Source organism: Arvicola amphibius, chromosome 8, assembly GCF_903992535.2.
Source record: "Arvicola amphibius chromosome 8, mArvAmp1.2, whole genome shotgun sequence".
Classification (NCBI taxonomy): domain Eukaryota; kingdom Metazoa; phylum Chordata; class Mammalia; order Rodentia; family Cricetidae; genus Arvicola; species Arvicola amphibius.
In genome coordinates, this window is record NC_052054.1 from 28,905,905 (window position 1) to 28,931,535 (window position 25,631).

Genomic DNA, 25,631 nt, shown 5'->3' on the forward strand with positions numbered 1-25,631 from the left:
AGTATAGTAACTTCAATTTCTCCACCTTGAGATTACTTTCTTTAATAAAAATATATTTCTAGTGGATATTGAACATTAAAAAATCCTCTCTCTCTCTCTCTCTCTCTCTCTCTCTCTCTCTGTGTGTGTGTGTGTAGTGTGTCTCAAATAGCTGTACCTCTATATCCAGCTAGATCACTCCTGTACATATACCCAAAGGACACTTCATCCTACCACAGAGACACTTGATTAGCCATACTCATCTCTGCTCTATTCCATAATAGCCAGAAATGGGAAACAACCTAGATGCTCCTCAATAGAAGAATGGATTTTTAAATGTGGTACATTTACACAGTAGAATATTATTTAGCCATTAAAGAATATAACATCATAAAATTTGCAGGTAAATGAATGGAACTATTATTTTAAACAAAACAAAACAAAACAAAACAAAACAAAAAAATCTCATCTCAAGTGAGGTAACCCAGACCCAGAAATGGTATACATTTGCTTAGATGTGGATATTAGCCGTTAAGTCAATGATAACCAAGCTACATTTCACAGAGCCACAGAGGTTAGGCAGAGAGTAAGGGACTAGGTGAGGGACAGATAGAACCCCCTAGGAAATGGAAATGGAATAGATTATAAGGCTTGCAGGGGATTGGAGCAGGAGGATCAAGTGAGAAGCAGAATGGAAGACGGGGAAAAGGGAGAGAACATGGGGAGAGACAGCTAAAATTAAGAGCCACTTGAAGGGTAGTGTGAAAATTTAATACAATAGAAACTTCATAAAATACATACATATATGGGGACCATCTAACTGAAATTGCCAAATAACGGGGGACACAGAGCCCCAGCTAGATAGCTCTTGCCACCTACTGAAACTTTCAGTGCTGGGGTTGGTGACAGCTAATTGAATTGCTGCCCAAAGGGATCCCATAGGAACCCCGAAATAGCCCAGGCTGCTGCCAATACTAGGTTGCTGTCCATAAACGACAGCCAGGTCCCATTGCTGAAGACAACACTCACACAACTCAATGAACATGGAGAAGTTGAACTGTTGACTACATGGAGCCTTCCCACTCTGTGCAAGAGTCTACGGTACAGGAAGGTACTCTGCATGCTGTGAAGGGAGAAATGCAAACAACAACCCAGCCACAAACTCTTTGATTTACAATGGTGTCCTACTTGCAAGATATGCAGGACAATGGTGGCACAAAGCTTGTAGGAATAACCAACCAATGTCTGATTTGACTTAAGGCATACTTAAGATGGAACCCATACCCCAAACTGCTTAGGTGACCAAGAACCTAAGAAAATCTAGAAAACCTTAAGACATAGGGTAAAACCAAATACTACTGTACTAAAAAAAATTAACAATAAAATGATTCCTAATGATATTTTCCTATACTCATAGGTCAGTGCACTGTTCAGCCATCAACTGATGGGAACAACTACAGAGACCCACAGCCAGACTTTATGCAGAGAATGGGAGACCTTGCAACATTCTGCTCTAAATGGGGATGTCTCCATCAAATTCCTACCCTCAGGGCTCACAGAATCCTGCAGATGAGGAGGTCGAAGATGTGTAAGGAAAGAGGAGATGGGGGCCACCGAGGAAACAAGGCCTTCTAAATCAACAGGATTGATGCACTCATGAACTCACAGAGACGAGGCAGCCTGCACAGATCTACACCAGATGAGGTTCTAGAACTGAAAGGGGAAGTGGGCACATAGCCCTATTTCTAACCCAGAAGCTATCTTCAATTGGTAACCACTTGCAAACAAAAATTAGTTTTTTTCCCAAGGGAGTCTCACGAGGAAAACAAACTGTTCTTAAGGGCAGGCAGCATGCTCAGCAGTAGATGGCCAACAGAAAATGAGCTCAAAGGCATCTCTGGAGGCTCCTTGCCTCATAATATGTGTCAGAACTTTTCCTTTTTTAAAAAATCTACCATACATATATTCTCTCTATACTCCACAGTTCCTTTGTGTATAAATTATGGCTTCCATTTCACTGTTTTTGAGATTCCTGAGTGTGCAAACAAGGTGGGTCTCTGAGCCTGTATCTGTTTCCTGTGCCCTTTTCTTTCTGTTTCCTTGTTTTGTCCTATTCTCGTGTGTTAGTTTTTGCTTTATCATTTTATTTTATTTCTCTTTATTTTATTATTATCCCTTAGAAGCCTTTTTTTTTTATAATGAAAGACAGAAAGGGGGTTGTTTCAGATGGGAGGGGAGATGGGAATTAGGAAGAGTGGAGGGATGAGAAATCAAAACCAGGATACATTACATGAGGGAAAAAAGCTAGTTTCAATAAAAGGGAAAAAAACAAGAATATTTTAAAAAGTTTTGTTATATGTACTAATTTTCCAAATTTAGCCTATCCTTTAAGACAGGAACTTTCCATTATTTTGTTATCATGAACTGAAAACGGCTATTGTTTTAGCTGTGAATAAATTGATGAAAATAATTTAGTAGTTCAGCTTGCTAACTCTACTGAAAATTCAGGTCCCACCCAAACTAGACATTACTGAAGAATTATTTGGAAACCCATTAAATAAGAAGATTCATTCTATTTTTTCTTAACTTAGAATCAACCTTGTTCATGTGTCTGGCAAAAGAGGTTATGGATTTGTTCAAACTCAAAGTGAATTTAGGAAAATTTAATCAAATTGTCTTATGAATTTCACTCTTAATCCAGGCTTTTGTCATATTTATTTTTCCCTCAATCTCTCTTTCTTGAATTGCAGACTTTGTGTATAATCATATTACAGTATTTTATGACAAAGCTACTCATTTTAAATAAATATAAAACAAGTAACTAAAAAATGCAATCTCCTTTTTCTCTAATTATGAGCAGAATACGTAGTTCTGGTAGGGAAAACAGAAAAAAGTAAAAAAATCATCAAGAAATGAGCCATGTGCAAATGTTGGCATATTTTTATAAACATATGTGAGATCTTTTCAAATATGTCATTTTCCACTCAGCTTCCTTTTGCTTAACAGACTACAAACATTTGTGAACTAGCCTCTGTCAGCTCCCCTGACAGGAAGCAACCAACTCCCTCAGAGGAAAATGGGAGCAACTGGTGGCAGATGCAGATCTGGCTGTGATTTGTCACGGTAGAGATTCCATTTCCTTCTTCTCTGGGGAGCAGGGCATGAGCGTCCTCCACACCCTCCTTTTCCTTATCAAAGAACAAGGTCAGGTGATAAGATGAAGAATTTGTCACCTGGCACCTCCTGCTAGAGCAGCAGAGTATGGAGAAGCACTGTGGAGATGCCACAAATTGTAACTCTTTCACTGTTTAATTACATGGTTTCCCCAGCAAGTTATAGAAGCTTTGGTTCAAAGGCATTGAAGTAGTTTATTACCCAAATTGAAACAACCTAAATGTATTATAAAATAATTGTAATATCTGAAACCATTCAAAAGGAACATTTTTTGTGTAGGTGCCATGTAAGAGAAATAGTTTCCATAAACACATTGTCTCTGAGAATTAAAATCTATAAATAAGTTTCTATTCCACCATGGTGAATAGCTTGTACTCTGGAGTTCTATCTTAGGTATTTGAATCCTGCCATATGACTGGAGGATGGGGTGAATTACTTGTTCTTTTTGGGTCTCAACTTCCTCATGTTAAGTGGCAGTGGCTATTTCATAAGAACTTTGTGGGGATTATATGAGTCAATCTTCACAAAACACATGAGGTGGTATGTAGCACCAATGGATGTCAAACATGCTAGTTATGATTATGATTATCATTGTATGGCTGTACTATGTGTGTGTGTGTGTGTGTGTGTGTGTGTGCTGCAACTGAAATATATCAGTGGTTTCCAAAAACTAATGAAAGGTACAGAGGCAGGTTTGGAAACAATATGCAGGACTATTGTCACTATCTGTCACTCAGAACCCATGAGTTTATAGTCAGTGAGACAATGTCTTCTTAGAGATAGAACACGAGCACTGAGTGAATGACCAGTTAGGTCATTTGGAGGATTGAAGTAGGTTTCTCCAAGCTCATGATGCCAGGGCCAGGACTCCAAGGAGGAAGTAGAGGCTTCGTAGGAAAAGTGGCTGGAGAAAGGTAGACTCTGCAAATGAAGTTCAACTGTATTATGTTATGGTGGACCTACTAGAAGTAAGACAAGGTGCTGGTCACATTGATCTCCCTTGTGTCTTAGTTCAGGATAATAAGAGTGGCACTAATATATACAATCTCTTTCCACACAAGTGGTCACATTAAGCCATTTGAACATCTTTTCCAAGCTCACAAAATAAATAGATTTAAATCCAGATCTGATTTCAAAGCTCATGGTTTGTTTCTCTATGAGTTTCCTTTGTGGTGTGTGCAGGGAGAGAAGCAGAGAGGAAATGCTATGAACTTGGAGCTCCGGGTGTGACAGCACATTTGAGTTATTAAGGGTTTTTCAATTTCTAGTCCTCACAGATGATGTAATTGTAATCATTCAAGGCACCTATTACCCGGAGTTCCTTGCCAAAGCACGATACATTTCAAGAAGTGATGTGAGATTCCTCTCTGTATGCTTTAAATATCATTGGTTAATGAAGGAACTGCTTTGGGCCTATAGCAGAGCTATAGGGGTACAGAGCTAGATGGGGAAAACTAAACCAAATGTTGGGAGAAAGGTGGCAGAGTCAGGAAGAAGCCATGGAGGCTCCACTGGAGACAGATGCTGGAACCATGCTGGTAGGCCATGAGCCTCAAGGTAAAAGATAAAATAATGGGGATGGGTTAAATTAAGATGTAAGAGTTAGCCAATAAGAAGCTAGAGCTAATGGGCCAAACAGTGATTTAAATAATATAGTTTCTGTGTGATTATTTCAGGGCTGAGCAGCCGGGAACCAACAAGCAGCCTTCCCTCAACAAATTAGTACCCACGTGGCCAACAAAACTCCACTTAAAAACCCGAGAGAGCTTTAAAAGGAATTCTAGACATAAAAATATAGAGTTTAATACAGCTTCTTGCTGCTTGCTGGTGGCATGCCACAGCTCCTTCTAGAGAGGTTTTCCTGACTTGGTGGTAGCAGAAAAAGAGCCACACTGCTTTGAAATGCCAGCTTTCTGGGCCATGCTGCCAGTGTGAACTCTGGCTCTTTTAGGAGACCAAACATTTAAGTAGGGTTTGTAAGTAAAGTACTACAATTTGCTTAATGGCAACATAGACCTGCTGTGTACCTAAAACTGGGGCAATGTGCATGGCTTGCAGAGGCAGTGAATGGACTTCTACCATGTTGGACTGTGCAGAGCAAGCAAGAAGTACCATATATACCCTAGTAATGCTGCAGTTTAACTTTTCAAGAAGTCCTTAGCATTTTAAGAAGTGCTCCTGGAGAGTTAATAATTACAGATATGCAATAAAGACAAATTCAGATGAAAATGACCTCTAAATAAGATGCAGCGTGTTTAAAAATGTATGTATGCTTGGGAGAGAGAGAGGAAAAAGAATATAGACAGTTATAAAAAGAAGTAAATGGCACTAAAAATAAGGTAAAGTCTTTAAAGAGACAGTACAGACAGTCATAGATTAAAGGAGTAAAAAGAAAATAAGCCACATAAAAATGGACTATACACAAAGAGTCTTGATTATGAATATTATTGTGTTTTCTTTGAATTTTTTTGACTGTGAAGGAACTAAGTCGAGAGACATTTCCTTATATGGGCTGCTAAGCTAAACCAGCATGTATATTACAAAGGTATTGTGACTTCAGCATTTGGGTCTAAGGATATGTTGCTTTGGAAAAGATGTTCTTCTTTTGTTTCCACAGAGAATGAGAAGCAGTTGATTCATTCCAGACTAATGTGGTTTGATGGACCAAACACCCCTGAAAGGTTGCCGTGAACACCCCCAAAAATTATTTTGCCCAACTGCTGACTGAGATGAACTTATCACACAGGATACATCCTGAAAGGCCTGATTAACAGCACCCACAATCAGCAGGAAGTAGTTTAGAGAACTATACCCATATATTCCTAAATATTGTTTATAAATGTTTGTTTACATTTAAAGGGGGATATGCTTTAGAGATTTACATTGGCATGGATCTTGGTTTATTGATACAAATTTAAGGTCAATTTTGTTATACTGTGTATATATATATTTCTGCTCTTTGATTATTGTGTTTATGAAGCTCATTTAAAAATGTAATGTATAATTGAGAAATATAGGTTAATAGATAATCATCTATAATAGTCAAGCTCGTAGTCAAGTTAGTTAGATTTTCTAGATGTACAGAGATGTATTTCAGATGCATAGGTATTCTTCAAACCTTTCAAAGACTACAGAATATGACATTTAAAATGTTTTAATAACTTAGGACTTTTTATGACAATGAGACATGTCTACTCCTGGTAGCACTAATTACATCAAAAGGAAGATGGGCATCAAAGAGGCTCCACATGGAGTTTGCTAGCCATTTAGGCAAGAAACTGCTCTTGCCTGGACATGCAGGACCCATAGAGAAATGACTGCTGAACTTGCCTAAAGGTGAGATGATTCTTTGGGGTTCGTGCTTCATGAGTCTGCCAAACATTCTGCAGGATACAGAAGAAAGTGACTGACAAATTAAACTGCCAATATAGGCGGAACTGTCTTTGAAATTTCTTGCTGCATGGAAAAGTTTGCTGGATACTATGGGCCTGTAGGCTGAAGATGGATGCCCCAATGGTATTGAAGAACTTTGGGTAACTGTCCAGGCAATGAGATGTCTCTGCCAATTCTAGAGTTTTGGAAGTTGCTTATAATGAACTTATAGTTTACTTAGGTAATATTATATCCTTCTGGAGTCTTTGATGGAGCTGAAGAATTGATAGTTATAGTTTTCCTTAGTTATGATAAAAAATAAAGTAAATGCAAATATTGTAACTATAATTCTTGCTTGATATCTGTTTTGTTATATGTAATTTTACTATGTTGAAGATAAAGCCTTCCTTTTTACTTAAACAAAAAAGGAGAGATGATGTGGGATTCCCTTCTGTATGCTGTGAATATCATTGGTTAATAAAGGAACTGTTTTTGGCCTATAGCAGAGCTATAGGCAGGGAAAACTAAACTGAATGCTGGGAGAAAGGAGACAGAGTCAGGAAGAAGCCATGGAGCCTCCACCAGAGACAGACATGCCGGAACCTTGCTGGTAGACCATGAGCCTCATGGTAAAATATAAAATAATGGGGATGGATTAAATTAAGATGTAAGATTTAGCTAGTAAGAAGCTAGAGCTAATGGGGCCAGCAGTGATTTAAATAATATAGTTTCTGTGTGATTATTTTGGGGCTGATCAGCTGGAAAACAAGAGGCCTTCCCTCAACAACAAAGCCAGCATCCTGTGGCAGACATTAAGCACCCATCAGCTTAAGCTGTTGTGGTGGCAGTTGTTAGGTGCGGTGGCAAGGTTGCTTTACCTTTGGGACGTTGCTTTACCTTTGGGACTTTGCTTCATAATTGCGGTACTTCCTCCCAAGGTTGCTTAAAAGTAATAGACCATCCTGGAGCCCCAAAGTGATTTGATTTGCTAGTTAGGAAGAAAATAAGATCTTGTTGATTGTCCTAACTCCAATATCTTTGCTTGGCAAACCCAAAACATTGTTTAGAAAGGGATGGTGCTCATGTATATGTATATGTATATGTATATGTATATGTATATGTATATGTATATGTATACACACACATATACAGCAGAATAAGGGCCATATGCATTTTTAAAAAATCAACTTTTTTAAAAGCTGTTTTTGAAAGTTCCAGTTGGACAAACTAAGGAATAAAATGGAAGAAATGCACTCCAACAGGAAGAAGTAAAGCTATAGAACCCACCTCCCATAGTAAATGTCTTAGGTCTTTTAAAACTTTATGAGTGGGTAAGTAATGAGAGGAAATAATCCCTCATTTTGTTTATTAATGAAGTCACAAGAGATAAGCTCTGCCTATTGTGGGTAGGAGGTTGAATCTAATTTCATTGAACAACTAAGTCATTCTAGCTCAATGACTCATAAGGTGATTTCAGTCAAAATAAACTTAATTTACTCCTCCTTCCCTTTATACCCCACTGGTTCCAGAAATTCAAAGAGGTCACTATGCCAGAAATACTCCAAATGGGTTTGGGTTTTGCTCAAGCTATGATGCAATGAGACTTGCCATCTCTCTCTGCTATGAGCAGGTGAGGTGGGTGGGGGTGATATAAGCAGCTACTTCTGCACAAGTGGAGTCCATGACGTGGCAGGGGGTGAAGTCTATAAACTGGAGTATCTAGATAGCTTCTAGCTAGGGGATGATTGATTGTTGGTCAAACTCACTTTGTGGGAATATCATCAATGGTTTTACAGTGCTTTCCTAAATCATGAACTCATAGGAGCCATTGAATCAACTAATCACTGATTTTGTGACATATGCTGTTGCCAGATCACTCATGGGGAATCAAGGTTTCCAGGTAGAGAAAATTCAATGTGTGTATGTGTGGTTTATGTTCATAAGTATGTGGGTATGTGCTGCACATGGGGAGGCTAGAGAATGACATTGAATGTCCTTTACCATTCTCTGCCTTATTGTCTTGGGACAGTAAACTAGAAGCTTGCTGTTTTTCATTTGTTTGTTTGTTTTGGATATGCAGCAAGCTCTCGGGACTCAGCACCCATCCACCTCACAGTTCCAGAGCATGTAGTCATGCCTGGCTCCTTATGTGGGCACAGGGCATTCAAACCCAGTACCTCATGCTTAGAGATCAATTGGTCTTACCAACTGAGCCACCTCTCCAGTCCCTAGTGGAAGTTCTTAAAGAGACATCTCATCTTCATCATGGTCCATGATTTCTAACACTCTTCCAGACATATCCATTTGACTTTCTTTCTAACTCTGCTGGTCCTTCTGGAGCTCATCATTTCTCCCCAGGGTTTCTCACTGCTATTTCATTGCCAAACTCATCACCAGTCTCTCAAGATGGCCAGAGCCCCCCCCCGTGGCATGCCCACTGTTCATGATCCTCAAGTTGTATGTCTGCTTCCACACACCATCTCCCATTCGTACTTTAGTTTCTTCTGCATCAACATCTGTAGCCTGGTTATGTTTCCCTTCCCTCACCGTCTCTCCTACGTACAGATGTCAATCATTTTCAGAGACCCTTCTGATCACACACAACTCCTTTTGCTGGGATTCTTTAGTGGCCACTCTGCCTAATGAATCAAGTTTAAACTCCCCATCTTGATGTTCCAAGAGGTTCACTTTCTCTGTAGTCAACACATTTTCATTGTTCATTTTCAGCCTTTCTTCTTACTTCGGTGATCTCGGTCTCTGTATAGCAGATCAATCCTGTTTATGGTCATTTTATAGTCAGTTCACACTCGACCATATGTTTTATGGTTCGGCATAAGACTACACTGTTTCCCTCTCTTGCTTAGAACACTCTATTTTTATGCCACCTATTTTGGAATAAGGTTATTAGGTTACCTATTTATTTGCACAGCCCTTGATGTAATGTATACTTGTCCCCGTGACGAGATGGCTAGCTCTTTGAGTTTAAAGTAATAGTTCAGATTTATCTAAGCCTTCAAATCTCCAGAGACACCAACTGTTGTCATTTTGAGAAGAATTATACACATATATTTTTCTTGTTGTTGTTTACCCCACCCAGTTCTTGCTGCCTGAGACAGAAGCCACCAATCATATAAAAGTTCTCTCAGGACAATGGTTGTTGATGTGGCCCAGGATACGATGGTCTCATTCTTCTCAGCGTAGAGTGGGTGTTTTGTGTGTCAAATAAATGAATGATAACTGTGAGGGAATACTGGGTTCTCAGATATAATTTTCCATTTTCTTTCACTCAGATTAAAAAAAGTGAACCTGTTTAATGATGTCAGCTGGGCTAAAAAGAGGCAATGGGCTCTTTCAATCCTAGCTTAAGGAGGTGAAAACTGTTTGGCTTTAAAGATGGTTTTTCTATACCAGCTAGGTATCAGGAATGATTTCCCCCCAACCCCCGGATTCTCTGCTCTGATCTTACTTGAATAACTTGACTTTCAGTAATTCTTCTAGCTAGTCAAGTTCAGCTGTGGCAACTCTTTCCTGGTTTTATGTCTTGAAGTATATTTTATAATGGCAATAAAACCTGGTCTCAGCATGCAGCTCCTCTACTTCTCTGTCACTTCAGTCCCTGCTCACTGCCCAAGCCTCAGCTTGTCTTGATGTCTCAAGTTCTGTAACACTTCTGAATCATATAGAATGGATATGTATCTTATATATGCTTATTATTGCATGCACATGCATTACTATGGGTATCATAAATATCAATATTTATTTGTATACATCTCTGTAAACTTCTCAAGGGCAACACTTAAGTCTCGTTCATCTTTGCACCCTGGCATACTGTTTACCATAGGAGCTGTCCCCATGATATCCATGGATGGAACCGTGATGGGGAAGGAACGAGACATTCAGAGCCCTGTCTGCCTGGCTTCCACCAAGAAGTGGCATTTTGGTGGCTAACCAATTTTCCTGGCCTGGCACTTCCGCAGCTGAAGAGCTGGGGAGTGTGTGGCCAGAATCCCTGAGTGCCCATCCCAGAGTACCAGCCAGCCGAGCCAGGAAGTACCACAACCACAAACAGAGCCCTGCCTTTCTTCTGGAGGAAGGTCAATATTGAACTTTGAAACTGTGGGGTGTTAACCTGGCACTCCCAAGAGCGAGAAGTAAGTCTCCATGAGTCCCAGCTGAGGTGCCCCTTCGCTGCTGGGGGAGCAGCCAGCTGGGATGGGGTGAGAGTGAACCCTCTCTATAAGACTGCTTCTAGAGTGACATTTCAGCTGTGCATGTCATGTGTGGCTCTCATAGGTGACATTAAAGGCTATTTTTTGACAAGATTACTGCAAGTCTGCCAATACCTGCTGGGAATTCTGTCTTAGACAATGGACTCTGCAGGCAAACAGCCTTTCTGTCTTTACAGTGGTGGTGGTGGGAATATCACGTAATGCCAGATGGTTTCTGACATGTTTGGTGGCCTTTGTCCAGCAGTCCTTCAGTGAACATATTTTATAGGTCAAAGACAGAATGACTACAGGGCATGAGCCAGCAAGGTTTTTGTTTGTTTTTGTTTTGTTTTGAAGCATTTGAGTCTCTGGATTACTTTTAAATAGTTAATATGTACATATGCATATTTTGAGTCTCCTTTGGAAAGAATAAGCATCTAGTTTTGTAATGCTACTAAAATGACCTCAGGACTGTGCAGCTAAAATGGCCCAGCCGGGAGAAGCAAATCCAGAGGAAGAGAGTTTAAGATCAAGATTAGCAAATTAACAAGGCGGGAAAAACCAAACAACCCATTAACCTACTGCTGCTGAGCCAGCTGGTTCGCAGCACCAGGCTGTCTGGTGGCTGAAATGTGTACTCTGAAGAAGAAGCCTTGGGTTCCCGAATGTTCCTCAGTCCCTGGGAATGTTTTCTTTGCATGTCACTTCCTCTGCTGAGCGAGTGTGGAAATCACATTGTGTTGTTCTGAGATGGTTGCCATGGGAACATCTCAACCTAGTCATTATCTACTCAGGCTACTGATTATATTAAGTCAGGAGACAGAGCTGGGGAAGGGCTGCAAAGGGAGCCAGGAGCCGCCTCCTCTCCCCTCTCTGAAGATTGTGATTCCAGGCCACCGTCCCCTCTCTGTTCCGTCTTTGAACACAGATTTTCTCTACTCTCATCTCTCCTGTTTTCCCTTGGACAGAGCTAGTAAATGAACTCCATTCACAGGATGCCGGAGCTGGATAATGGAGCCACTACACTTCCTCCGCTCCAGTCCTCCTACAGGTCTCTCTTTAGCTTTCCATGGCATAAAAACCACTGCCTCAGTTTTCTCTTGCTCCCTTCTCCCCTCCATGTTTAGGTGTAAAGGGAACTCTTTTTAAAGGTCCACGTTTCCCACGTCCCACACAGCGAGGGTAGAGTCTCTGTTTCCTGCTACTTTCCCAGAGAAGCATCTAGAAACTCATACAGCTGTTTCTCTTCCACTCGTGGAAATGGAAACAGGAAACAAAATTGGCTTCTGACAAATACTTTTGTCTCATGTATTTCAACTGATCCGGACAAACTCTTATGACGAAGAGTTTTAGATATTTATTTCCGGAATATTATACTCTGTTAATATTATTATTATCATTATGATGATGATGATGAAAAATATATTTGATGCAAATGCATCACAAGATGTGTCATGTGATACAAGATGACGTTTGAAATTAAATATAGATTGTGGAATGGCTAAATGTGGCCAGTTCACATTTGCATTAAGTAATGATTTTTCTGTGCTGCGAACACTTTAAATTTATCCTCTCAGAGATTTTCAAGTACGTAATAAATTTTTTAAAAAAAGATTTTTGTTTTTAATGATGTGCATATATGTGTATGTGCATACAAGTGCAGGTGCCTGTAGAATCCAGAAGATGGCGTCGGATCCTCTGGAGTTGGAGTTAGAAGTGATTTGATTTGGGCTTTCTGACCCGGGTGCTGGGTCCTCCGCAAGAGCAGTGCGTGCTCTGAAGCACTGAGCTAACTCACCAGCCCCAGTATATTTGTTCTCAACTGCACTCACTATATTGCACTTTTAAACTTCTTTTTAAAACATTTTTTCCTATGGGTGTTTCACCTGCACGCCTGGGGCCCGCGAAGGCCAGAAGAGGGCGTTGGATCCCCTGAGACTGGAGTCACAGATGGTGGGCGATGTGCCATTAGGTCCTGGAACTCAAACCCAGTCCTCTGGAAGAGCAGCCCCTGCTCCTATCCACTGAGCCATCTCTTCAGCCCTTGAACTTAGTCTTCTATGTCATGTGTGAGTGGCATTTTATTGAGCACTCTTTTGTGGGCAGACATTTACAATTGACTGGTCTGTAATTTATTCTTCAAACCAGGACAAACTAAATGGGAAGATACTGTAATTACTAAGGATGCTGGACCAAAAAGAAAAGAAAATTAGGACCATGAGAGACAAAACAGGTATTTAACCACCTTATGATGTAGGCCAAGGGACCGTGGGTAAGGGTAAGGAAGCACTGCGCCTTTCTCCCTGTGCATTGAAAGAGATTTTCTTTTTCAGAAGACTGTGTGTATAATTAAGAAAAATAATTTCAAATTGGAGTTTTATACCTAGACCAATAAGGAATTTTGTTTTCTCCTTGTGCTTCTGTTGTGTGTAAATGTAGTCAATGTTCAGTTCATTCTTTGAAGTGAGGACCTTTAATCCCAGCACTTAGGAGGCTGATCTCTGTGAGTTCAAGACCAGCCTGGTCTACGGAGTGAGTTCCAGGACAGCTAAGGCTGCATGGAGAAACTCTGTCTCAAAAAAAAGTAAGGGATGAATACGGAAAGTAGAAAGAAAATGACAATAACAAAGGAAAATGGCCTGGACTGAATGTGCTCACAGCATAAAATAAAACCCTTCTAAATCTGCTTATCGGTATGCACAATGGGCTGGTAACCTTTTCCCATCAAGGGCCCAGCATCAGCTAAGTTTGGCTTTGTAGATGATGCAGATGTTGCTGTAGCTGCGCTACCCATTTGTAGTACAGCAGCCCCAGATGACATACCAGGAAACGGCCAGGGCAGCGCTCCAGCAAGACTGTATTTACCAGAAGAGGCAGGGGGGCAGATCTGCTGTACCGGCTGCCATCTACCACTTCTGCCCCAGTGATCTGTTGTCATAGCCACAAATCCCATTCTGACAGAAAACAACTCACTGTAGGTCTTAATTCTGCCGTCCCCTGTCTGCTACGACAGGTTGGAACCGTGACTAATGAACAACGTGGAAATGCAATGGCTTTCCTGTTCACATTTTTTCCCCTTACATATAGGCCAGAGTTTGAAGGCAGGTATTGAAGTAGGTGGTAAATGAGAGGCAGCCAGGAGCATTGTGGGTAGGGAACGGCAATTGTGTGGGATCCATTAAGTGTTTTAGTAGAAAGGTTGCAGAAATGCAGACTAGGAATAAGGGTTTTAATGATTTGTTTTTTCTTACATTGAATTTAAATTTATAAACAATTTATTTTAAAGCCTTATATTGGATTCTGTCTCAGGAGAAAAAGCAAAACTATGATCATTTAAGTGGAATGGTTGTGGGTCTGTGTCTATTCTGAGAGAAATGGACACAAAATAAATAATGCAAGGGACTGAAGGAATGGTTCACAGTGAGTGAAGTGCCTGCCATGTGCACGTGGGAACCTGACTTTGGTTGGTATTTTCTGAACTAAGAGCTCACTATGGAGTCCTCCCAGGCCTGGAGCCAGGCTGACATTGAACTCACAGAGATCTGCCTATCTTCACCTCCCAAGTGCTAGGAACTGAGTATGATCCATAGCAGCCCCTAAAGGAAATCCAGGGTGATAGTGCCTACCTGTCACCCAACACTGAGGGGACAGAGACAGGAGGATTCCCAGGGATTGGTGACCAGTCAGCCCAATCAGTAAATAAGGATTGGGATTAAATAAAAATGAGAAATGCTACCTAAAAAAACAGAGTGGGGAGCAGCTGAGAATGACACCCCACGTTGACCTCTGGGCTACACACACACACACACACACACACACACACACACACACACACACACTTGCATACAAACAAAATGAACACAAACATGCAAATAAAGCATTTATTAAAAAAGAATATGTTAAACTACTTCGGCAGCTATGGTGTACAGTTGCAATTGGTGGGTACAATCAAAGTTTAAAAAGAAACTTCCAAAATGTTCTAAAATGCTTCTCTTCAGGGAGAAAACATATCTTTAACTAGACAGGCAAACCTCAAGAAGGGTATGCTGAGATGAAAGAGAATTAAATAGATGGGAGACTTTATAAAGGAGAGGATATCTGATACACATAATATGCTTTTTGTGACTGGATTTTACAGAGATGCCCAAGTACCTATCCCTACCTGGTGACAAGCTGCTTGGTTGCCAAGTTAGGAAGCTGCAAAAGAATCAGAGCAATGACGGAGGTTCACGCTCCGACTCCCGGAATACAAGCATTCCAGAGAGGGGTGGATTGCATCATGAATAAATACAAACTTCACAGTTCTTCAGGCTCTCCCTGCTGTTCAGTTAAAGTCAGTGATGGCTTGCATTTATAGCTACTTATTACAGCTGTTTCCCGAGGAATACTACTGTAACTGGTACGTTAACTATGGAGTTAGTAGCTAGTAACTAGAAAGAGTTGTTGAGTTCAGGACTTTTGTGGTTTATTTAGGGGCATACCTGAGATATCTAGGAGACTGAAGCTACTTAAAAAGCCAAACATAAGGTCGGGTAGTAGTGGTGCACACCTTTAATCCCAGCATTCGGGAGGCAGAGACAAATGGATTTCTTTGATTTCCAGGACAGCCTCCAAAGCTACAGAGAAACCCTCTCTTGAAAAGCCAAAAATAAATAAATAAATAAATAAAGCCAAATATAATGAAAGGAAATTAGGACTGTCTCAGGATATCATAGTATAGCATATAAAAGAGAACGGAGTGAAAAGAATTATCTAGAACAGAGTCTTAAGGAGGATGGAAAGGAAATTTCAGTGTGCATGTTCAATGTTTTTCCTGATGAGTAGCTGGCTCTGAGTAACAGATGCAGGGAAGGAAGTGGGGATCAGACAAGGCCTGGGGCATAGGCAGAGCCCAGGCACCAGGAGGTTCCTGGAAGATCTGCAGAGGATGACAGGTGGCAGTGACTTACAGATGATCTTTTTAATACGACCAGTATGTAGAAACGATGGCTATCTGCAGTCTACACACACACACACACACACACACACACACATTCACACACACACACGCATTCACACATGCATTCACACACACACACACTTTTCAGATTAAAAAGAAAAGCAAATGATTATTTAAAAATTTGTTTTTTCACAAGCAGAGAGAGACCTCTGGTTGAGATAATCAACTCCATATTCCGTATTCCCCTACAAAGACCGTCAGAATCAGCAGGGCTGCTTATGAACATTGGGGTTGAATTAAGAATCATTTGAAACCTTGGTCTTATAAATGCCTAACTACTAGTTTCCTCCTTTGTTCTTTGGCTGTATTAGAAATCATAAAATAACATCTATCCATTGTTGGAAAGAGGCTTTTTGGTAACTTTCTACCTGGGGCTCTATTGGAGAGTTCTGGTGCAGATGAATCACGCCCTACTTTGTGGAACCTCCCACCCGGTGACCCAGACATTTATCCAGTCAGTAGACCGCCAGCAGTGTGGTTTCCATGGTGAGTTAGAACAGCCTGTATGGGACTGTTCTAATCGGGAGATGTCATAGGTACCCTGGGAGCTACCACAGGCTGCATTCAATGTTGCATAGACCTGGTTTCCACAGGTTGCATTCAGTATTGCATTGGTCTAGTTCTCATGGGTTGCATTCAATATTGCATTGGTCTAGCTCTCACGGGTTGCATTCAGTATTGCATTGGTCTAGCTCTCACGGGTTGCATTCAATATTGCATTGGTCTAGCTCTCACGGGTTGCATTCAATATTGCATTGGTCTAGCTCTCACGGGTTGCATTCAATATTGCATTGGTCTAGTTCTCACGGGTTGCATTCAGTATTGCATTGGTCTAGCTCTCACAGGTTGCATTCTTTGTTGCATTGGTCTAGAGACGGCACAGTGTTGAGTTTTGGGACGTGTTGGGGGTGTTCACTGCTAGTATTGAAAACGTTATTCTGTCTCTGCATCTTTGGAAGGGCTGAGGAAGCTGCACAGCGCAATGGTAGGAGAAACACAAGCAGGTCCAGCTTCTACCAGCCCTTTCACTCACCTCTGGGTCACAGATAGCCAAGTCTAGCTTTTCCTAGTCTTTTCCCGGGGTTGAGGCAAATCAAATTACCGCCTGTGTGGAGCTTGTTTATGTCAAAGGAAAGTAATACTCTGTGGATGCCATCCAGCACTTTGAAATTTATAGACGGGCAGGGATGTGAGAACCAAACAGCAAAAACCTTGGGGCAAATTGTGAAATCTATTATTGGCGGCTCCTCCTTCCACCACAAGCCGAGGTGAAGGAGCACCATGATAGGCGATATAAAAGCGGAGAAATGACTGGCCACTGGGTTGAATTTCCTAAGGAATGTAAGATTAAGCAACAACAGAAGGGGACGTAGAGGATGTGCTACCAAGTTCATCACCAGGCGGGAAGCAAGCAGCACTGTGGATGGGAAGGACTTCCTTTTAATGAATGTAGAAGTAGGGATGGCAGGAGAGTAAGAAGAGAGAGTTAGGAATGTGAAATTTAAAAACCGAGATAGCACTTCCTCTAGCCCTGCCCTGGGTGCAGGTAAAGAGAATGTTCTGGAAACACAAAAAGAGCAGCTGTGTGAAGGTCACAACAGTCGTTGAGGGCTGTGTTTCTTGTGTTTCCCTCCTCTCTCTCTCTCTCTCTCTCTCTCTCTCTCTCTCTCTCTCTCTCTCTCTCTCTCTCTCTCTCTCTCTCTCTCTCTCCAAGACAGGATGTTTTTTCATAGCCCTGACTGCCTTGGAAGTCACTATGTAGCCCAGGCTGGCCTCCAATGAACAGAGATCCCCCTGTTTCTGCCTCCTTAGTGCTGGCCTTAAATTTGCCAGCTTGCTTTCAGCACCGATGTGACAGGCTTGGGCTGTTCTCAGATTCCCTTCCCATGTGAGGAACTTGAGAGACAAAGTCTTAAGCTCCAGTTGAGGAGACCGAGGTGGAGGAAGGAAGGCAGACCTTGCAAGGTTGTGAGGTTCCTAGGGAAATGAGGTGGGTTTTCCCCGCTAAAGGAAACATTTGCTCCTTTGAAGGCACACTTGGGTACTCACTGTTGAGTAGACGGAAGTCAATGAATGGGTAAGAGCCGCGGCGTTCGGCAGGAACCCCGGTCTGACCCCTTAGTCGTACATCTCCTAGAAAACAGAAAATGCAAACAAATGATTGAAGGCATTGCCAAGTGTATTCACTTTTCCTCAGCAAATCCTCTTCACCAGCTACGTCAGCGGAACCAACACAGGATGTTAGGAGAAAAGCGACTCCTTCTCACCCGCTGAAGAGAGCCATGGGTGGGGAAGGGGTGCTTAATTACTGCTGACCGTGATGAATCTGCCAAGACCACACCAAATCAACTACTGCTCTCTGGTATTTACCAGATCTGTGAACATTTCAACCAACTGCAAAGGTTCCATCATGATTTTACGCTGCCTGGGGCTCTGGAGAAGGAGCAGCTGAACCTGTAGGATGTATAGGGTTCTGGGATTGGAGCTCCGCCCTGAGCAGGTGTAATGGCCCAGTGTCTTATTTTCCGATGGCGCCCACCTTCTTTGCCCCTAGGTTGTGCCACTGGTGAACATTAAAACAGATATTTTAGACTCCTATCTACTCCCTTTTCCGTGTGTGTGTGTGTGTGTGTGTGTGTGTGTGTGTGTGTGTGTATGTCCTGCCTTCCCAACCCAGGGAAGAAAGTGAATATAGAGGACATAGTGGGCTTGAGAATAAAGCGAACGTTGGAGAAACCTACTTTGGACACTTGCTACCTGTGTGATCGCGGGAAGCATATTTCTCTCTGCTTCAGGTGTCCTGTCAAATGAGAAGGACTGGCTTGAAAGTGCCTCTGTCCTAGTATCTAAAATAGCCTTGGTTACTTGGCAGCGCCTGTTGGCCGGCCTTCTTCCAGACTCCTGCAAAGCGAGGCCATGACCATTGCATGATCTGTGTTTCTCCATTGCACTTTGCGTATCATCTGGTACTTGGTAGATACCAAGTGATTGCTCCACCAATTGTTACATACCACATGGACTCCAAGGAGTGGCATGGTGCAGAAATGCATGGTCAGGAATGTATTTCTGGAAGAACTGAGTCAGGGAAGGTGCTAGAACAATAGTCCTCAACCTGTGGGTCACAAACCCTTTGGACCATCAGAAAACACAATTTACCTTATGATTCACAACAGTGATAAAATTACAGTTATAAAGTAGCAATGGAATAATTTTATGGTCGGGGGTCACCACAGCATGAGGAACTCTATTAGAGGGTCGTAGCATTAGGAAGGTTGAGAACCACTGCCCTAGAGACATCAGTGCCAGGAACAACAGGACCCCTCCCCTAAGCCACTTTTCTCCAGATGTCACAGGAGCCTCAGCCTGAGAACAGAAAGGAGGGACAGAGTCCGCTTTATGCTCTAGTCTCTGAGGTTAGTCAGCCCTGAGCGAGAGCTCCACCTGTAGCCATCCCTGTGGCCAACAAAGTGAAGATTCCCTTATGGGCCGAAACGGGGCTGTAAACACGTGCATGAGTGCTTGGAACATTATCTGCTTTGTCCTTTGTGTGAGTGCCTTTCGTGTCCGTCCTGCCTTGTATAATCTAATCCTTCACTGTGCTTTGGTGTTGGAGAGTCTTACAGCTTGAGGACTAGAAAGGGATAAGTTAACTGTTAAAACAGATGGAAGACAGTCATAGAACAAAGGAAGAGATGAAAAATAAACTAAAACCTGAATATGGCCCGCTGATCATAGGGGTGCAAGTCTATGTTACCCAGTACCTAGGAGCCTGAAGCAAGGAGGATCATGACTTTCAAAGTAGCCTAGACTGTGTAGCAATACCTCCATGATAAAATACACAAATACACACACACACATACACACACACACACACACATACACACACACAGAGTGGGGGGGAGAGAGGGAGAACCAATAGCTGAACAAAAGCTACTCAGAAATAAATGGTTCTTCCTACCGTGTATTATCCTGAACACCTACATTTGTAAGACTTCTGATTTCACAAACATTTGTCAAAAACCCCTGAGATGGATTTTTTTTGTCATGCATCTTTCAATGACTGCCTACCATAGCCTAGAGAGGAGAAATTCTATCATAGTCCTTATTTCAGAAGTGAGAATACAGTGGCTCTGGGGAGAAGGGCCCAGAGATTATAACCCTTTACTCTGGAGCCACAGCAAAAGGGCTCAGGCCCCTCACAAGCTCCCAGGAAGAACACACCAGTTTCCTGGACTTCATGGTGCTTTACTCTTGCAATTGGTAGAGCTAGTGTCACGTCTAGTTCTTAGACTTCCTGTGCGGGGCTCTCCTCAACACCACATCTACAGCTTAAAGACTCCATTTTCAAAACGAAACATAAAGGAGCTCTCAGATCCCCACATCGTGGAATTTGGACTTGTAGTAGCCATTCAGAAAAAGATGGAACAAATGTATCACAAACTCATTCAGTGCTAATGGAAGTAAATTCATAGCTTATAATTATGTGGGACAGACATGTGCCTTAAATGTCTAAACCACAATCAATCAAAATGCAGAGAACAAGTGGCCCTGTGGTGACCAACCCAACTGATGTATCTACAACACAACTCATGCACCTAGGAGGACTTAGGAGTCATAGCAGAAGAGGGGTCGGAAAGATTGTAAGAACCAGAGGAACAAGAATTCGCTGTGACATTTCATCTCCTAGATATGTCAGAGAAGCTACATTCAGGAAGTCTCATCAACATGGCTGTCTAAGCAAGACCTGAACAAGGACGACACAAATAGACATGCTAATACATGAAAGGAGGAAATCTTACCAGACCTCAACACTGGGCAAAGCAACTAAGGAACACTGAGAGCAGAAGAATCATCTTCCCTAGGGAAGAGCCCAGGAATTAGTTTTCCAATACCAAGAAATCGGTCTTGAGATCATACATACAAGCAACATTATGTGGACGATGAAGATTGTGTTTGCATATTTAAGAGTGAGTGTGTGTATAAAACAAGAGTTAAAGAAATAGAAAACTTGAGGCAGACCAAGACAAGGTACATGGGAAGAGTTGGAGGGAGGAAATGGAAAGAGGAAAATAACATAATTCTATTTTAATTAAAAAAAAATTAAAACAGGTGCCCTGCAATTTCATCTGGACTGAACCTCCACCTGGCGAGAGATGAAGAAAATGACTGAGACCCACATTGGAGCACTGGTCTGAGCTCCCAAGGTCCTGATGAGGAGCAGAAAGAGAGAGAACATGAGAAAGAAAGTCAGGACCGTGAGGGAACCTAAACCTGGCGATAGATGAAGAAAATGATTGAGCCCCACATTGGAGCACTGAACTGAGCTCCCAAGGTCCTGGTGAGGAGCAGAAGGAGGGAGAACATGAGAAAGAAAGTCAGGACCGTGAGGGGTTCACCCATGGAGATGGTGGGACAGAACTAATGGGAGATCACCAACTCCAGTTGGAATGGGACTGATGGATCATGCGACCAAACCGGACTCTCTGAATGTGGCCGACAGTGGGAGCTGACTGAGAAGCAAAGGACAATGGTGCTGGGCTCTGATTCTTCTGCATGGACGGGCTCTCTGGGAGCCTTCTCAGCTTGGTCGATCACCTTCCTGGACCTGGGGGGAGATGGAAGGACCTTGGTCTTAACATAGAGTAGGGAACCCTGATGGCTCCTTGGCCTGGAGAGGGAGGGAGGGCGGGTATGGGTGGAGGGGAGAGGAGGGAAGGGGGAGGAGGAGGGGAGGAGATGGAAATTTTAAATAAAAAAAAAATAAACCATGAAAAAAAAATTAAAACATCTATGCATGGGTGTGGTGGCTAGTCTTCTGTCAACTTGACAAATAAACTGGAGTTATCTGAAAGGAAGGAATCTCAATTGAGAAAATGCCTCCATAAGATCTAACTGTAAGGCATTTTCTTAATTTGTGGTTAATGGGGAGGGCCAAGCCGATTGTGGGCAGTACCATCCCTGGGCTAGGTTCTGTAAGAAAGCAGGCTGAGCAAGCCATGGGGAACAAGCCAGTAAGCAGCACTCTTCCATGGCTTCTGCATCAGCTCATGACCTCTAGGTTCCTGCCCTGTTTGAGTTCCTATCATGACTTCCTTCAATGATGAACAATGATGTTGAAGTGTAAGCCAAGTAAACCCTTTCCCTGCAGACTTGTATTTGACTCATGGCATTTTGTTACATCAATAGTAACCTTGCTTTTGGGTATATATCCAAAAGATGCTCAACCCTGCCACAAGGACATGGGCTCAACTATGTTCATAGCAGCATTGTTTGTCATAGCCAAAACCTGGAAACAACCTAAATGCCCCTCAACTAAAGAGTTTATAAGGAAAATGTGGTACATTTACACAATGGAGTACTACATAGCAGAAAAACATAATGACACCTTAAATTTTGCAGGAAAATGGATGGAGCTATAAAACATCATTTTGAGTGAGGTAATCCAGACCCAGACAGTTGCCACATGTACTCACTCATAAGTGAGTAAACATAAAGTAAAGAAAACCAGCCTACAGATCACCATCCCAGAGAACCTAGACAACAATGAGGACCCTAAGAGAGACATACATGGATTTAATCTACATGGGACATAGAAAAAGACAAGATCTCCTGAGTAAATTGGGAGCATGGGGACGATGGGAGAGGGGAGAGGCAGGGAGGGCAGCAGAGAAAAATGTAGAGCTCAATAAAAACCAATAAAAAAAATAGTAACCGTAACTAAGACAGTGGACAAGACTGTAGGTTTTCCTGTGAAGCAGTTGGGTCTGTGGCTTTGTTGACCTTTGGGCTTAGTCACACCTTGGGCTTTTTCAGGTTTTAAGCTTGCTCTTTGAATTGACTTCTCTCTCAGTATTTTCTTTCAGTATTCAAAGAATTGCTTTTGAATTTGTAGTTATGAGGGTACCATTTTCTCAGAATTTTCTGAGAAAAATTTTCCGTGTGATATTGATGTTGGTTTTGAAACCTTGAACAGGGTTCATTATTGTTGCCCATCTATGGAGGCGAGGCACAGAGATACCTTGCCATGGGAGACTTTATAGAGTTAGGGAAACTGGGGAGAGCAAAACACAGCAGAAAGGGTGGAGGGGAAACACACACTAGGAATCGGGCGATTCCTGTGCTGATAGAGCCAGCATGTTGTCATAGTCACAAACACACTAGACAAGCCTATAATTACTTTGAAGTTCAGTTTTATACAATTTAACTTACATAATTACAGTAACTTTGCCCCGTTTACGAGATTCATTGTGAGAACATTACAATATGTGAAAATAATATGAGCAACATTTATTGGCTACTTAGGCTGTGCTGAGCATTTTATTTGCATTATGGTATTATCAATTATTATCAATCCAACAATTTGAGGTAGGTATTATTATCATTCATTATTAATATTGCCATCATTAGGACATTTTATGGCTGAGGAAATGAAAGTCAATGGAAATTTGATGTGTGACACTTAATACAGGTTAGTAAGAATTTGCATTTGAATTCAACTGAACCTGAGTCTGTGTTCTTGACATCTTTCCTATGTTATCTGCATTGAAAATTGCTCAGACTGTTAAACATTAGCCTTTTCTTGTCTAATGTATGCTGATTCCTATCTGATGATGAGAAAGGTATGTGGCCATCATAAATTCCTACAGACTGAATACTGAATACCCAAGATTTAGTTAACTAGATTCCAAGACCATTTCAGCAAGAATGGCTGTAGGAATTAGAATGGCGTTAGGAATGGCTGTTCTGGATCCACAGGTTGTCTATTCTTTTCCAGTCTGGAATGAAAAACTACCACTAGAAATATCACTCAGCAGAGTTGATTGGGTTTGTGAAGAAGTTATTTGAGTTCTCAGTTAAGCAGAATTTTGATGAGGAACCCCCACCTTTGTGGAAAGAGACAGCAGCAAACACGTTGCTATGGAAGTCACCTAGATAAAAACCAGAATGGAAAACATCAACAGGAACAATGCCAAACAATAGCCGTAGCGGACAGAATCAGCTTCAGGGCTTACGCCTCCGTGTGCACGCCTTCAATTATAGTCTGAGGACCTGACGACTCTTAAACCTCGTGACAGCCCTTAGAGGTAGCAAATGTTTGTGGAGAGAATTAAAGCATGTTGAAACCATCAGGAAGGCAAGGGCAGCATGTATCTTAGAAAGTTTTCAACATGAATTTGAACAAAAGCAAACTGGACATGCCCTGTCACGAGCCTTCTTACTATTGGAGGAAGATGGACATTTTAAGCATATGTTTATCTATATGGAAAGTTCTCTTCCACTCTTTTGCTTCCATGGGTCCCTCTGAGGCTGAATGGCTTCAATATGCTGAGAAGAGTCAGGGCGTCCTTGGGAGAGCCAAGGCCACTGGGCTTTTGCGCTCAGGACAGAACAAGTGGTGTCCTTGTAGCCTGGTAGGGCTGTTCTTCCTGGCCCCCGGTCTGGGCAATCATCTGTTTGCGGAGGGCCTTATATCCAAGCTAAACAATTATTTTGACTATTCATTAAGCCCTTGTTTGACTCCAGCAGCTTTGTTTTATTTTCTTCCTGGCAGAGGAAAGGTGCGGTGGAAGCTGGGAGGAAGCGCTGACAGCTCAGAGTCCCCAGCCTGTTTTCATTGTGTTCCAAGAGGAAGCAAACAGCAAGGGAATTCTTATTTTGAAAGGTCTGCTGCTCTTTTGCTCCTACAGAGCTGAAAACATAACATGTCGTCCTTGGTCCTGAAGGCTGCAGACGCAGGCAGAGAGGGTTGAGCTGAGTCATTCCGGGAGCCAAGACCCAGAGACAGTCCCTGACCCTCCCAGGGGACATGGCTCCGGATGGACTTCTTGCCCACTTGGCCTCTCACACGGTGTCTGTTTAATAAAAGCCGGTGCTAGGGAGCAGACGTTGATGTGGCCTCTTATGTAAGTGGCAGGGAGGGTGGAGACCCACAGTGATGACAACTTACAGTGGCTGAAACATGGGCCATATGACAAGGACCAGACTCCTGCCCCATCCAGTGGTGCCAAGGTCATTTTAGGGTGAGCAGAGGGCCTAAGGAAGGGACAGAGCAGTGGCTGCCATGCTCCTAGGACATATGAGAGGAAGGAGGATGGTGATGATCTTGCTAGAGATGGGCTTCAGGGAGCATGGGATGGGGAGTCATGGCAGGGGTGTCAATAATGAATCAGAAGAAGATGGTAGTGGCATCAAAAAGGTGGAACCCTAGAGCAATCCAAACATGGTGGAGAAAGCAATGCCTGGGCAGAAAGCCATTCCCTCGAGTAACCTGTGCACGATACGAAGTCATGTCGCTGCTGTCTCCAGGAAAATGAAGACAGAGAACCAGATTCTCACAGCCCAGGCATGAGCGGTCACCACACAGCATTGCCTGTGCTGCAAGGCTGTTTACTTTTAGGGTTAGTTAAAGGAATGAGTTCTCCATGGATGCCCAACCAGCTTAACCAAGGGAAGGATGGATGTACAGTTTAATCATCTGTAGAGTTTTGGGATAGTACAAACGGCCTGGATACATAACATAGACAGAGAGTATTTTCTGAGTGTTATTGTCTTACACAGGAGAAACGGTGAGGCTGATTAGACCCAAATTTTCCCCAGACGGTTCTAATTTTCCCCTATTCTTTAGGGTAGGGTCTCATGTCGCTCAGGTTGGCCTGGAACTCATTATGTCATCCACAAGAACCTCAAACTCAGGATGTTCCTGCCTCATCCCCCCAGCTTCTTGGGTCATGGGCACATACTTTCATGTTCGACTTCATCTTCAAGTTTCTTGCATGCCACAGGCTGTGTCTGGCAGAGGGCTGCCGGTCAGATTGCCTAAGGAGAAGAACTGCTCTTTGTTGATGGCTCAGTTTTAGTAGCTGTGCAGTTCTGGGTCATTTATGTAGCAAAAAGAAACT

At 42.4% G+C, this 25,631-nt stretch overlaps 1 protein-coding gene across 2 annotated transcripts in view; it reads right to left on the reverse strand.

Annotated features, from left to right (window-relative positions):
- Pde7b (phosphodiesterase 7B) overlaps positions 1–25,631 on the reverse strand; it is a 316,705-nt gene that overhangs the window by 64,257 nt on the left and 226,817 nt on the right. For both annotated transcript variants that reach the window (XM_038340282.1, XM_038340281.1), the window contains one exon: positions 17,782–17,865. In XM_038340282.1, the coding sequence (XP_038196210.1) occupies positions 17,782–17,865 (84 nt within the window). The remainder of the gene's footprint in view (positions 1–17,781; positions 17,866–25,631) is intronic.